At 39.4% G+C, this 15,691-nt stretch overlaps 1 protein-coding gene across 1 annotated transcript in view; it reads right to left on the bottom strand.

Moving 5' to 3' along the window:
* Nucleotides 1-9,812: 9,812 nt before the first annotated feature.
* VAPA (VAMP associated protein A) overlaps nucleotides 9,813-15,691 on the bottom strand; it is a 33,546-nt gene continuing 27,667 nt past the window's right edge. Inside the window, exons 4-6 of the mRNA XM_052787812.1 lie at nucleotides 14,682-14,762; nucleotides 11,618-11,794; nucleotides 9,813-10,612 (exon numbers count right to left, since the gene is read on the bottom strand). Of these exons, the coding sequence (XP_052643772.1) occupies nucleotides 10,454-10,612; nucleotides 11,618-11,794; nucleotides 14,682-14,762 (417 nt within the window). The 3' untranslated portion in view covers nucleotides 9,813-10,453. The remainder of the gene's footprint in view (nucleotides 10,613-11,617; nucleotides 11,795-14,681; nucleotides 14,763-15,691) is intronic.

The raw sequence follows: 15,691 nt of genomic DNA on the forward strand, positions 1-15,691 counted from the left end.
GGCTGTGAGGAATCAAACTGCAAGCACCCTCAATAGCTAAGGAAACAGTGCTGTTGGCCTGAGCAATTATTTCTCGGGCACCTTTTCCCCCACCCATTCTTCTTCATAAGTCTGCTGCGGGCTGTAGGACCAGTCCATCAGATGGAATCTAGCTATGGCACTACCAAGCCCCAAGGACAATAATTAATTCCTACATGTCTTCTGGTAATGGGAATTGCCTGTGGTTGCTACCTCAAAGCAGGCAGACACAATTCCCAACATCCTTTTCCCACGGGAAGCACGTCAGTCCTTGTCTGCTGCCATTTCCAAGATAGCCTATTGGAAAATGAGAAAGCAAGCTGCGCAGGATAGTGCTGTCTGCAAATAAAGAAATGAAAAAGGCTTGGGAAAAAAGTTTACGGTTGAAGTTGCTAGGCATTGTTAGCTCTCCTAGATTAACTCTGCTGAATTCTGCGATTCCACCCACAAAAAAAATCCCAGGATCAGACCTCCATACTTTCACCCAGAGGACAGATGCTTGCTAGACAGACACATGCCTTACAAATTTCTTTAAAGGAACGCCCAACTACTGGATCACTTTTCTCTTAGCACCAAACAGTAGCCTGAAGACCCCCAAAGATAACAAAAGCAATAAATATGGAGACATCAGCTCCATCAGCTGCCCTACAGAAGGCACTGCTGGCAACGACCCTGCCGTCCAGCAAACACAATTAACAGTTTCAACACCACAGACAAGAGGCAGACAAATTCCCAAGTGTTCCGCCACCCAGCTGAGCCATCAACCAGAGCTCGCGGGTGGGAGTGGGCGGTGGCAGCTTGGTGGGGCGGTGCCAGCAGGGCGGGGCCAGCGCTCAGAGCCAAGCCCAGCACGCTCCGAGGCTCAGTCCCCAATCCCCAGGGCGGCAGCGGCTAGGCAAGCCGTCCCTTGGTCTGGTCCCAGCAATTAATTCAGAGCTGGTGAGAGGGCGGAGCAGTAACCACGGAGCGGAGGAGAAGCAGCAAGGTAAGAGGGGACACCATCACCTCCCATGAAAGACAGGAGGGATCAGCAGCGCCTGGGCAAATGAACAGGAAAGGCCCGTTGGTGCTCAAGCCAGATTCTCTACTGAGCCCATGGTTTTAGCATACAGAAAATAAAACATACACACATCTTTTAAAGACATTTGACGAGTCTTGCCTGAGGAGCAGGCTAAGACGGCAATTTCCTTCCACGTGACGCGCTCTCCTCACCAGAGGGGCACAGCATCGCGATAAAAGACCATCACGGGAATTACACTCAGAATTCGAAGTCCAAGTTACACTTTCCAGAATTAAGAAACGCCAGAATGAAGCTTTGCCCCTGTGGCCTTTGCTGCAGCCCCTCCTGCTCGCCCAGTGCCATACAATCAGGGCAAAACTTTTTGAACCGATACAGTACGCACCGCAGGAATCCATTCTCCACACTCCCTAAGGGATACTGGGGAAATGGTTCCACAGTCTAAGCTGTAACAACCACTTCTGCATATTTTAAATTAATACTAGAAGGAAAATATTATTACTAAACTGTAAGCCTTGCATTGCTTCAATGTACTCCTCCTATCTGTCCAAAAATGTATATATAAACAGCAACTGAAAATTGTAATGATATATATACACACACAGCTCACACGCAAGTACTTCATTCATGGAATTACCAAAATTTTTAATGAGGAGTATCACACATTCACTAAAAATGTTCTAAGAGCTACATAAACTCTCCGATACACTATATATGCAAAAAACAATTACTAAATTTTGACAGACACTCTATCAATAATTTTAAATCTTAGATTATTATTGGCTCACACTGTTATAAGAGCGAATGTTTTAGCTTCCATGATTCCAAACAGGACTAGGAGACAACAATCAATGTATAGCTACACGAAAGGGAGCATACAGGACTTCAAGGCCATCAGGCATAAGACAAGGAAGGACTTCCTATAAAAACACCTTAATTTCTATAGATCTAAATTTAAATTTCTTAAATCTAAAAATGCTTTTGCATTGGCAGCTGGGATCTTTGCACTTCACAAAAGCAGTAGCAAACACTTCTGGATGTTGGAAATTCACCTTGTGTCAGCATCCTCCTGCTTAAGCCTCCTGTTTCCCTCTGAAGGTCTCAAATTAATACTTGCAGAGGCTCAGGGTGCGTTTGGGGGGGGAGCTGGACAAGATGGCTCCCATTTAGCAAGAATGAAGGAAGTGTTTCTGCACCCTGTCACCTTCAAAATTAGCAATTTTAAAGTAACTCAAAAAGTGGGAGCAGTTAAAGGAGTAAAGTGGGTTAGAGGCAACTGAAGCAATTACAAACATATGATACAATGTAAAGTCCTATAGCAACCCAGCCTGCTGTAAGCACCAGTTTACCTGTTAGCATAGGGGCACCCCAGAAAGATCGGTGTTCACAGATAAATACAATGTACACAGACACACACAGTGCTTTTGCATAACGCTATTATTATGCCTGCCCACAGGGGAATTAATGTTTGTGTGGCTCACCTAAGGAGCCACGCTGTGTGCAGAGCGCCGGAGGACCTGGGTCACACATTGCTCTTTCTCTACTGCACTCTCACAGCAGCAGCCAGGGGGATCAGGAGGCCCCTGTCCACATGCCACTGGTCACATTGCTGAAAATGTTTGCTTTTGATTAGTTGCTTCATTTCTATGCCTCTAGTTCTATAAATGCAACTTCTACATACCGCTAGAAGTGAACTTACAAAATCACAATTGGCATTTTTTTAAAAAAATCAGTGGTCTTCTCTTAAGAAGCTTTGAGCTCAGTTACGGCTACTCTGAACATCAGACTCCTTCTCCCATCCCTTTGCAATCCCAGAATCATTTAGGTTGGAAAAGACCTTCATGATCGTCAAGTCCAACCATGAACCTAACGCTGCCAAGTCCACCACTAAAACATGTCCCTAAGCACCACATCTACACATCTTTTAAATACCTCCAGGGATGGTGACTCAACCACTTCCCTGGGCAGCCTGTTCCAATGTTTGATAGCCCTTTCTGTGAAGGAATTTTTCCCAATATCCAATCTAAACCTCCCCTGGCGCAACTTGAGGCCATTTCCTCTTGTCCTATTGCTTGTTACTTGGGAGAAGAGACCAACCCCCACCTCACTACCACCTCCTTTCAGGTAGTTGTAGAGAGCGATAAGGTCTCCCCTCAGCCTCCTTTTCTCCAGACTAAACCACCCCAGTTCCCTCAACCACTCCCCATAAGACTTGTGCTCCAGGCCCCTCACCAGCTTTGTTGCTGTTCTCTGGACATGCTATCATTGAATCATTAGTGCTTCTAAGTGTCTGAGCAGAGCAGATAGAGAAGTGAGGATGCATACATGCAGGGTTATACTTTCTTCCAACTTGTAGCATTTCTCACCCTGCTATTTAGCAGTTTCTTGCACCACCTCCTTCCTGCCCCTGGGTAGATCAAGCTCCGCTCCCCCTCATCAGCTTACCCTGGTGATGGCTTGAGTCTTCCCCTGCCGTGCCTGCTAACCTGCTCCCTTGCAACATGCTCATCTCTCACCCACATTGCTGACAAGTGCTGGGCTACCACTGGCTGCTGCCGGGCTGTTTGCTCTAATGCCCATGCTGACAGCTTGGCAAGCACACCAGCACTAACTGGTCACACGGCAGGAAGCGGGACGCGCATCCTTCCAGCTCACTGTGCGGACTTGCCCTGGATGGGAGCACCAATTTAAAAGTCTCATCTCAGCTCTGATTTTCCTGTAATTGGAGGTAGTTGGTACCTGTGAAACATCAACCTCTCTATCAAATGTGGCTTGAATTAGATTTCAAATTCACACAGGGAGAAGCAGCACAAAGATGCTGCAATCACATAAACGTCTCTTTAAGAAGTTTTTCCACAAATACGCTGACCTTCCTTTGCCATTGTAATCTGGTTCCTGTGGAGGCAGGATAAAGAGGTAATTTCACCTAATCAGGAAAGCAATCTGTTCTGATTTTCTTGAAGCTGGGACATGAAATGAGAGGCCCAAGGGCTAAACTATTTCAAGGTATTATGCAAGACAGTGAAGTTGGAAAGCAGTGCCATGAAGTTGAAGGCTGCATTGGAAATCTGAGGTTAGACAATCCTGAGCATGAATACAATGAAAATCCTTCTCCTGGCATTCTCCTGTTTACAAGACCAGTCACCATGTTTGAGGCTTTACACCCTGAGGTTGGAGAGAAATTCCCATTCCTGGAGAAGGCCACAGCCGCTGGGGAGAAAGCAGGACGTACAGACAGCCCAGCTGTCCTGGGAAGACAAAGCCATTAACAAAGCCACTTCTGAAGCAGTCCGTCTTGCTCTTCTCATGACCGCCTCTTCCTACCATACTCCTTTTTTCTTCACTTGACACCAGCCACTCCTGAGATGTGGGACAGGTGTCTCATATTTATCATTTCAAAATTTTAAACTAACCTGAGGTGATTAAGGCAATCAAGGAAAATTAGCCACTGCATCAGCTCCCACCTTCTATGAACCACTCCATTATCAAAGCTGCACTCTTTAGTACCTCTAATTACAGCTCCAGAGGGCTGGCTGTCTCTTTGACCCAGGGTTCACGTTTTGTTTTCTGTAGACCTTCCTCCTAAGCCTTTCCAAAATACAGTTCTATAAACTAGGCTGTCCTGCATAATGATTTAAAGCAATGCCTCTCAACCATTAAGAAACAGAGCACCATCTTCATAACGAAGATACTCGATTCTCATTATTAATATTCCTCAAACCAGCTCTCATACCAGTGCAGAAGTGTACTGCAGTCTGAAAAGCAGTAATAACAGCAAAGCATTTACTAATTTTGAGTGAAAACACATCAGTGGATTTAACCTCTGTAAGAGTCTACTATTGCTGGAGCACCTTTTCTTGCAGGAGTCAAACATGTTTAGGTTTTTAAACAAAAATAAGTGCTTGGCTCTTCTGAAGAAGTGCCTCTGAAAATCATAGCTTAGCTGTCTGTACAATCTGTATTGGACTATCAAAGCAGCAATGGAAAAATATTTTGCCACTCCCATGGGTAGAGCAATATATACCACCACTAACAGGGTAGTTGTAAAGATTTAGGACTGTTTACTTTTACTTGAAAAGTACAAACCACGCTGGCTCCACAGAAGTTTTTTTGTAACACAGACACACTTTTATGTTCCAAGACTACAAACACAACATGCCCAAATGTTTAGCAGCTTCCCCTCCCCCCACTGTCTTCAGGCATTATAAACCCAGTGAGCACAATCCACTGTTACACACCTAACAGCCATGTTTTCTGTCTGTTTAACACTTGGCTGCAGGAACAGACAAGGCAACAGCCAAGTCCTTAGGAAGGTGCTTTAAAAGCCTATGACAGATTTCCAAGCAACATGAAGCAGCATTTTGGAAATCCAACAAAAAGACGACTTGGACAAGGCTCAAAGAAGGCTTGATGAGAAATGGGATGGAGCATGTGCTAGAAACAGGGGCTATGCCTAAACCATCCCTTCCCTCCCAATCATTTGTCCCAACACTTATGCCTCAGGTTCCCCATCTCTAAAGCTAGGATAAGCCATCCTTACAAGGCAGGCTGAAACAGTCACAAAGATTGCTATTGAATTACTACCCACTCTGAGAACAGCCTAGATATTGATCACCAATGACAATCTCTCTGAATTCACCTATGCACATGAACCTACACCAGCATTAGTAAAAACTTTCAAGAACATCCTGGATTACTCCCAGACTACACCCATTTTTTTATCTTTTTTTTGCAGAACTCGGATGATGAACTGACTAACTTTAAAAAAAAAAAAAACAAAACAACTCACAAGGCTTTTTTTCTTATACACAAGCTTAAAAGGTAAGAATAAATATTTCGGTCACCTTTCAATTAATTTTTCATTTATTTCAAGTGTCCAAACTCAGACTGCTTAACTATAATAGCAGCTGTCTCACGCCTCTGTGCCTGGATACTGTAACACCCTTTAAATCTTTTCTAAAGAAGAGGGAGGGGAAGAGCAGCATTCCGCCACTGCCAGCAACAGAAGTAGCTACTGTATAAACAGGGATTCAATAACCTGCTGGCAGTCGTTACTATTGACGTTACTTAAACTCTACCAAGCTTAAATAAAATGGCACTCTAGTATGGTGGGAGATACTTATACCACGATTTAGTTAAAACATAATTTGCAGGGGATGAAACAAGAGATTTCGTCCAGAGCTGTTTCCAGATCCAGTTCACCACACAAACACATAAACCCTTGTCCCAGCAAATGAGGAACAGGCACTGACCTTACCATCTACCAGTAATGAGAAAACCAGACAAAAGAATCAATTATTTTGCTTTTTCACAAGTTCTCACTTCTACATAGCCATTTGTCACTTAAAGGGCAAATAAATGAAGGTGACGACACCATCACTACCTCTGCTTATGCAGCCCTGTTAAAATCAGCAATTCTTCTTAAACGTACGCAAGCTGCATTCAAAAAGAAAAACACAACAGACCAACTTCAATCATATACTTGGTTATGTTATCAAGTGCCCCTGTAAAAGAAATTCAGACAGGAAACAAATCTGTCTCATTTAATCGTCATTAGTTTCAGTCCTTCCTACAGGAGCTCAAACCCTTGGGAAAACCACCTCCTGTATTTAGGTGCTCCTCCTGCCCAACACTTATTTAAGTGTGCCACCAGCCTAAAGCTGCCACAGAAGCTCAGGATCAGCGAGGACAGAGAGTCCCTGGCAGCAGTGGTCAGTGCTGCATGCAGATGTGCCTTCCAGGACACACCCTGCAAAGCCATTCAACAGGAACGAGCGTAGAAAGCAAAGCAGTGAACTACCGTGTTCACAGCAATGTGGCTACAAAGATGAGCTACAGAATTTCAATTCCACCTGCAAACATGAAGAGCAGGGCCTTTCAGTATTACAGTAAATATTTATTAGGGTTGCTCTATAACTGCATAGCTCTCACTCCATCTTTTGCCACAGACTAAAGCAAGTGTTTGCCCTGGCAAGCATAAATACCTAGGGACTCCAAGAGGAAAAAGAAAACTCTTTGTCACGACGACTATTATAAATCGGACAAACCATCAGCATCCTCAGTGTTGCCTGGATTCAGGCATCTGCTCCTCACTCCAACACTGAATCTTCACCCAAGGCAGCTTCACACTATTTACTAGCAGTACCTAGAAGCAGGCCAGTTACACCACCTGCGAGGTGGACTAGATACACCTATTCAGTATCAGCAGTCTACAGAACGTACATAGTCGGGGAGAAGTTCCAAAATAAAAAGGACACTACTATGTTTTTAATGGTTTATTAACACTTCAACTTTTAGTATCTTTGAAGAAGGCCTGAAAGATAAGTTTTGCTGATTGACTTTGCCTTTTCCCCTTTGGCAAAATGTCACCTTCCACTTCCTCCCTCCACCCTCCCTCCTCCCAAGAGGATAACGAAGTTTCAAGCTAGTGTTTGGTTGCTTCTTACATGTAAATTGGCTTCAATCATAGCAGCAGAAACATGCAAGCCTGGGCAATAGCATTTGTCAACAGCTTTTACAGAATGCGTAGAAATGCACAAATAACTTGTGCATTGATACCAATAACTTTTTCTTAAATTAACTTCTTATATATATATATATATATATATATTTAAGTGGGTTAAATTTGGTGCCCAGAATTACTACAGAAACCATATCTATTTAACTAGGGGGTTTTTTCCCCCTGAACCATCATACTACCCTTTTTTAAAGTGCTATATTCATAAAAACTTTAAAATACTACTTTGATACTGTATACTTGTTCTATTTTGCCCTTCTGAGAAATCAGAAGAGCAACCTGCAACGCACATTTAAGTGAAGTTACACATTTAGCCTCACACGACTTTATGGGCATCATCGTCTGACCAGATCAGTAGGAGCAGTGGAGAGACTGTGTTTCCCTGTGCTTACATACACAAGTAAGCAGGCGGACAAAGCAACAAGTTCTAACCATTTCAGGAACAAAGACAAACAATTTAATCCATATTACATAATTCACTGAATACAGTTGATCTCATCCAAAGTGACTCCTGAGAGCAAAATAGTTTTAGCATTACATTTTATATACAGCTATGAAGGGATTACTGGAAACCAAGACAGTCTCCTTATACCATTAGTAAGTACACTGGTTACGAGACCGCTGCACACTTTCACTTTGAAGACATCACTTAAACCATGACCAAGTTTAACCACCACCTGTTTGTTATTTATGAAAAAAAGTTATTTCAACCTGATTTTATTGTTATTTTTATTTCTGCTGCCAGACATCAAAACCTGAGTCAGCTGCATTGAGCAACGACTCCTTTTTCTGTTTGCAAGTCCCGAAAGTACTAGCTACCCTTCAAAACCTCCATACACTATGCTGCAAACATTTTAAGATCTTCCAGAGGATTCCCTCACCTCCCCGCCGCCCCCAGCGCAGGAATGACTGCTCTGTCTGAAGTAAACTACATCCTGCACACTATTGCTTTTGTTATTTTCCATGTAATCAGTCTGGAACAGGCTATGAAAGTTTGATGTGGCAATGTTCTGTTAGAGAAAAAATCAGGAGAATTACACTGTTCTGAACCAGTGGAACCAAAATAATTAAGACCTTAACATAGTTTTTTTCCAGTTACTGGGATGGAAGGAGACTTGAATGCAGACACTGGAACAAATAATTGGAAATACCTGTGCTTGCATGCCAAGTGAAAAGATAAGCAGTATTTGAATTTTCTTCATCATCTTCCTTGCAAGATTTTATAAAAAAAGTTTATCACAGAGAGCAATGACAGAACATGATGTAATTATAGTTTTCTTTTTAAAAAAAGCACTAGAAATCAAAGGCAATCAAAATAACGTACATCTTCTCCAGAACATTTTTCTCAGCTACATAAGGTGTGCATATACCAAGGTCTAACACACTTAGCTGCACCACATCAAGTCAAGCTGTCCAAGAGCATACACAATTTTGCTTACAGGAGTATACCCCTTCCACAATTTTTCAGTTTACAAGTAATTCCCTGTATTGAATTACACTTAGTCAAAAGTACAGATAATATTTTGTTCCAATACTACTGTTTGTTTTTATGACATATTTGGAGATGAGGCAAGACATGAGATTAAGTGCAGGGAAGCATTTCAGACCCCCAAAAAACGCATTCTTTAAAACTTAGCTATACATGGTTAACACAGGTAGATCTGCCAAGAGTTGCATAAAAATCGTTTTCATTTTCAAGAGGCAAGCAACTGAGGCTCACTCAGAAAACATCAACTCTTCTGCATCATGGAATTCACTATGGGTGTCTGAATGATTCAACTTGCATTTTTGAGTATCTGCTACAACAGAATTACAAACGAAGTAAATTAGTATATGTGAATTAAGTACCCTTATGAAATCAAAGAATAATGTTGACTCCTGGAAGACACCCAGAAGATCCAAAGATGGAACAGAAGGTTGATTATTACACACCCGCACAATCCAAGCAAATTGTTAATATATTGAAAACATTCATGTCTGGTATTTGTACCTGCTGGATATCCAAATCATTCTGTCCCAGAACAAGTTTGATAACCATCCTCTCTGTAGCTGAAAGCAGCCAGAATAAAGTTCATTTTTTTTAAACAAATGGAATGGAAACCTTTTTTTTTTTCTCCCCCCAAGCTTCAATTACAACAGTCTAAGCCAGAGACTTAAGCAAATAAACTTCAAAATAGCCATTTGTTACAAGTAGCAAATTACCATGAACAATGAACTTGTTAGGAATCCCTTCTAGAAATACGACACACACAAACAGGCTACCCAGCAGAAAAATCTGTTAACAATTTTATTTCTTTTGTAATGTTAAATATTATGGGACAGGATTGTAAGGATGAAGAACTCTCAACAATGCCTCACAAGGAATAAGAAAGAAATTCTGCCATGACATTAGCAAAGTAAGGTAAGGAGAAAATTTACACAGTAAGAGGCACCATTTCCCCCAGAATACCTCTTGTCGTATTCCTGAATGAGTGGGATTAGCAATCTAATAAATCGTTTTTCAAGAGGTAACAGCAACAGATAAAATTTTAAAGGATTATTAAAATAACATTTACAAGACTCTGAACAATTGTTGAATTCTTATTAAAACCACAGAAAGAAAGAACAATTCTTTAATTATGAATTTTCATAAAGGACTGAATGTGCAACTGACACCTGCTATTGATGATTTAATGTACAATTTTGTCCAGTAGCTGAACAGTTTGTCTTTTCAGATTGTGTTTTCTAACTGTGTGAGATCATTAAAGGCAAAGCCTGTTATGATGCTGTACACAAAAATGGCCGCTTGGGCCATACTACCAATGAAGTGGTAGGTAAACAAATCTTTTTCTGGCCAAGAGAAAAAAAAAAAAAAAAAAAAAAGGAAGCTGCATTTTGCATGCTTCTCTCACTCATTCTTTCTACAAGATGAACTTCCCTAGAAAGAATCCAATGAAGATGGCTGCAATTACAACAAGAAGTGAAGGAAGAGAATTAGAGCCATTATCTCTGAGGGCCAAAGCTGTGGGTGATCCAGATTTATCCGAGTGCGCTACCTTTCTGAGCCTCAAGCCTTCATCCTAAGGGGGAAAAAAGAACACAGATGGAAAAAAATTTATGAACACATCTTCTTTACAATTGTAAAAACTGAACTCAAAGGCCAAATTTACTGGTGAACATTTAAATAAAGTTAAAAAAAAAAAAAAAAAACAAAACCAAACCCACAACATTACACCACACCAAAATCCAAAACATGAACATAGCAAACCATAACATTTCAAATAAGGACAGGTAATCCACTAGTCTCTCTCTGTGCTCTAGTTAAGAAAGATTCTGAAATTCTTGCTAGGCACAACAAAGAATCCTGCTTTTACTTACTATGTGTCAGAATTAAATATTCTGTAATTATCTGCAGTAATTCCTTACTGTTAAGGAGAAACATCTGCTTTGTGTACTGTTTCTCCAAATGTTCCAATGTCATCAGAATTGCAGGTGTGGAGACATCATTATTTCATGGTTCTTAAAAAAACTACCATGATCAATGAAATTGTCAGATACCCAAAACCAAATATATAGGAAAGTCACATAAAGTTATATATTGACTAGTTACATGTTACTGAAATGGCATCTTTATATAAAGGTACTGGAAAGTAGTGTTTGCTTACCTCCTCTGGCCAAGCAATTGTTCTTGTTCACTAACAATTTGTGATACAGAATGTTACCACTTTGGATCTCATTTACTCATTCTTAATGAATAATAAAGCACTTTTATTAAAAGCTACTAATTCAATATCTCTGATTTAGACTTTAAGTAACTAAGACCACCTTAAATAGGACCATTTCATTTAAGAAGAAAATTACATAGCTTCAGTATATCATCCATGACAATCACAATGTCTCAATCACTGAGAGGTTCAAAATATACAGTATATACAGGACAGTAAAAACGTATTACAAATCTATCTTGACACTCTAACAATTGCATCTACTTTCTGGAATACACATCTATTGGCCTAATTACAAACCAGACCTTTCAATCAAGAAGAGTGAAGCCCCTCCAATACAAACATGGAAGCAGAACTTACTCTCAGGTGCCGATTTTCATCCGTCAGCTTCATGATCTCTGCTTGAAGTCTTTTGCACTCCTCCACTAGCTTCCTTGTTTCAGTATCATTAAGTGAAACACTATGTGGTTTTGGCATCGGTCCATCCTGCTTAGAAGTATTCAGTACTGGGGCGGGTTTGCTTGCATCTATATCATTCTACAAATATTAAGAATGACTTGAGAATTTTACTCACCTAGAGAAAAATCATCCACAGCTTAAAACTGAAACAATCCAGCTACTAATACAGTTCAATGAAGTTTATGTTTACAGTAATCTGAACAAAGACTTCTGTTATCAGTTCAATTCCGATTAGCACAAATATTAAAAAGCAAGAGAAGACTGCACTGTTTACATTTGGTACTACATGCTACTGAGACAAAAATTAATACATTAGCTGCTTAACACTGACCCAGCAGGCATCCAAGAGACGGCATAAAATACACCAAACAGCATTTGAACTTGAGGGGAAAAAAATAAAAGGAAGAAAGTAATCCTGCAATAGTAAGAAACAAAACGAAGTAAAAAGAAAACAGGTTGTGTCACAAACTAATATGAAGTATGTATGGCGCAAATATTTTGCACTTATATTCTTACTGAAGGAAACTAAAGTATTGCAAAAACATGGAATTTAGAACTCACAGCATGTCTGAAATACACATTAATAATTTTGAATACAAATGAAAAGTCACATAAAAAGCTGTGAAAATGCCAAAAATAAAATGAAAAATCCAGTTCCCACAGCTCTGCTCAAAATATACAATGATCTTCAGTAGACATTAATACAATGGATTCAACTGTATAGCCCAGATTACCATTTGTAAAAATACAGCATTCATATGGCAATACACTCAGAAACAGACCAGATTCAGACTCAGGCTTCTGTATTCCTACTTGCTTGGCTACACGGCTATGTCATTTAGACTACCACCATACTGCATCTTTCATAACCAAAGTAGTCCAAGGTAAGTACTAAATGTAACAGAAAACCCATTAAAAGGTAAACAGATCTATGTAATAACAAAGCAACTAAAACAAGATGCAAGAATTTCTTTAGTTTCTACGCAAGTAGCCGTTATTTGGTCTACAGCATCTACTTGCATTTTACATTTTTTGCAATGCAGCCACAGATAGCCTAAGAGCCAGATCCTGCCACTCCACACAGGTACTCCTAACTGGATTTAAAAAGGTCGACATACCTATATCATGAGTAAGCAGATCAGGATCTGTTGCTTTTTTAATTGGTTTGCTAGCTGAACTGAATTGTTTAGTAACACTGAAACTTCACTAGAGACCTAAGACTTATCTCCCTGGAACAAACCTTCTTCTGCTGTTTGACCTCACTGACTGGTTTCTTTATGTCAATCTTCTGACTTATGACTGGTAGGCATCTGAAGAAAGTTGTTGCTGACTGGAGTGTAATACTTGTGTCCTGGTGTAGGTATATCCCGAGGTGGCAGGTAAGGCTTATACCCTCAGGATTTGGCAGATTTCTCATTGCCAGGTTTAAGGGACTGACTAAATCAACTGCTAAAGCAGGGTTTTGCAACCCTATGCTGCTACTCAGAAAAACACAAATAATATATACAATCAATACTATGAAGACATCACATTAAATAAAGTACAAAAGGAGGTAGTTTTGTATAATCAACTACATTTCTCTCACTATATTATACATTTTATAAAATTAAAAACAAGTATAATTTTTCTAATATCTAAGATGTAATTTAATAAGAAAGTAAAAACCACAGAAAGTAAACAACTGTGTGCCTTGATAATAAATGCTTAACCTTTACAGTTTTACCATTTAACACACACTTAGGCAGCTTACATCTGAGTAAAAGGCTGCATCTCAAATTACCTTTTACGAAACAAACCCCAAAACATTATACTGACATCATGTCTGAAAAACATCTTTACATTACACTCCAAAAACTCTATTAAAAGAATGGCTGCAAAGACAGCTACTGGCCAGCTAGGAGCCTTCACTGAGACCCTTTATGCATGTAAATATTGAGATGGTTTTTACACACATGGATTCATGGTACTTTCCCCCAACATACCTTATAGACTACCATAAAAACTGGACAGTACTAAAAAGAAAAGTCAAGGCCATAAAGTGAATAAGGTTGTTTACAGAAATCCTACTTTAACACTCTAATTTACAATGCTAAAACCAGCACCAAAAAAAACCCCAAAACCCAAACAAATCCAAAAAACCCCAAACAACCCAGAATATACAGTATAAAGATTCCATAAATTAGAATTTCAAGTATGAGGGTAAAAAAAAATGCTAAAGCATAAGAGTTTAGTCATATACTGCAAAACTTCTAGGTAACTGACAGTTAACTATTATTCCAAATATCAGGCAACACAAAACAGACATCTTCAATCCATATACAATGAAACTGTCATCTCCTACACAATTGGAATAGATTTTGTCTGAAGGCAAGAGCATGAAAGAGGTAATGGGATTTTTTTTTTGTCTGATTATCTGTCTTTACCACTACCTTAAAAACTGCATTTAGGATTCCCAAAGCATGTATTAATTTCTAATCAGTACTTCCTTTTCTAATTCAGCTGAATTAGAAACAGAATTTTTAAAACTGAAAAGCATTTAATACTTTAAAAAGCAAATGATGCAATTCACTTTCCACTGTATGCAGTATTGAAGATTTTTTTTTAATCTGACAGCAATAAAATGCTAAAGCAAATCAATACTAAAAATAACAAAAGGATAGTAATTTTTGGCACTAGTCTCCATTGCTGGAGGTTTTTAAAATGCAGTTGGAGAGGCTGCTCCCTTTCTGACGAAAAGTTGGACCAGACGGTATTTATTTCAAGGTTCCTTTCAACCTGGGCTGTTCTATGATTCTATGAATTCTTGAAAAGTTATATACTGAACAGTTCTCCTGTCTAATTTAGTACAAATTCCTACAATGCATTTAATCAACAAATCAAATAGGTTTAAAAAAAAATTCAAAACAAATTTCCGTAAGATCCTATTGGTCAGTGTATGACAGTTTCTTACTCTTTTCTTACTTACCAGTTTATCATTTTCATTGGGCATTTCAAACACACATCTCAATTTGGAGTCCATTAACTCATCAGGTTTTGCTTCTTTCCACTAAAACAACAATTATTATAGTTACTTAACATGCCAGGCTCATGCAAACATCTGAACAGTTCATAAGCTTGCTCTTAGTACTTGCCTCCTATACAGCTGAATACTGTCCTTACCCTAGCTGCAATTTGCTGACTTGCTTCTGAACAATGTTTTTTGTTCACTTTGACTACTGCAAAGTAATGAAAGCTAAAAATGGTTAATTAAGTCTGGAGACGGAAATGAGTAAATTGAATGCAAGGATGGATCCAGAGGTTTGTAGGGGATAGGGAGGGGACACACAGTGAGGAACAAGTACCATCTGAGTCGGTTTAAGAACAAAGTTCTAGCCCTATCACTCCTTGGTAAATGTACTCCTTATGTCCCATCTTGGAAGCACCAATTTTAAACAAAAGATTGAAAGACATCTTCTAGTGACTATATTTAGTTCCAGAATAAATTTCTTCAGTTCTTCATATTTTGATTTTTAACCACTTCCTCCTTTTACTGAGTAATACATTACAATTTGGGCCTAGAGAATTTTTCAATGCTGTTTATAAGAAAGATTTTAAATTCTAATGGTTATCAATATATTTAAATAATTGTGAAATATGCTGGAATCTCTCTGCTCAACTGACAATTTACTTTCCAAGCATACATTTCATATAGTTGCCTTAAATCTTTAGGCTCAGAGACTGATCTGAATGAAGTCTGCAGCAATTTTTCCAAGAACAGGTCCTCCAAAGTCACCTTAGAATTGCAGGTCCTACAGACTAGAATATCCAGGCTTTTCATAACATGGTTTTTTTTTTTTTTCCTTTTTTTCAACGGCATTAGTTGTACAGTAACTTGTAACTACAATTACCGATTTTCTGCAAGATCTGTTTTTCAGTATTCTATACTTGAACACACTGAGAAAGTAGTTATTTGAAAGGTATTTCTAAAGTGGATTT

This window comes from Harpia harpyja, chromosome 5, assembly GCF_026419915.1.
Source record: "Harpia harpyja isolate bHarHar1 chromosome 5, bHarHar1 primary haplotype, whole genome shotgun sequence".
Taxonomy (NCBI): domain Eukaryota; kingdom Metazoa; phylum Chordata; class Aves; order Accipitriformes; family Accipitridae; genus Harpia; species Harpia harpyja.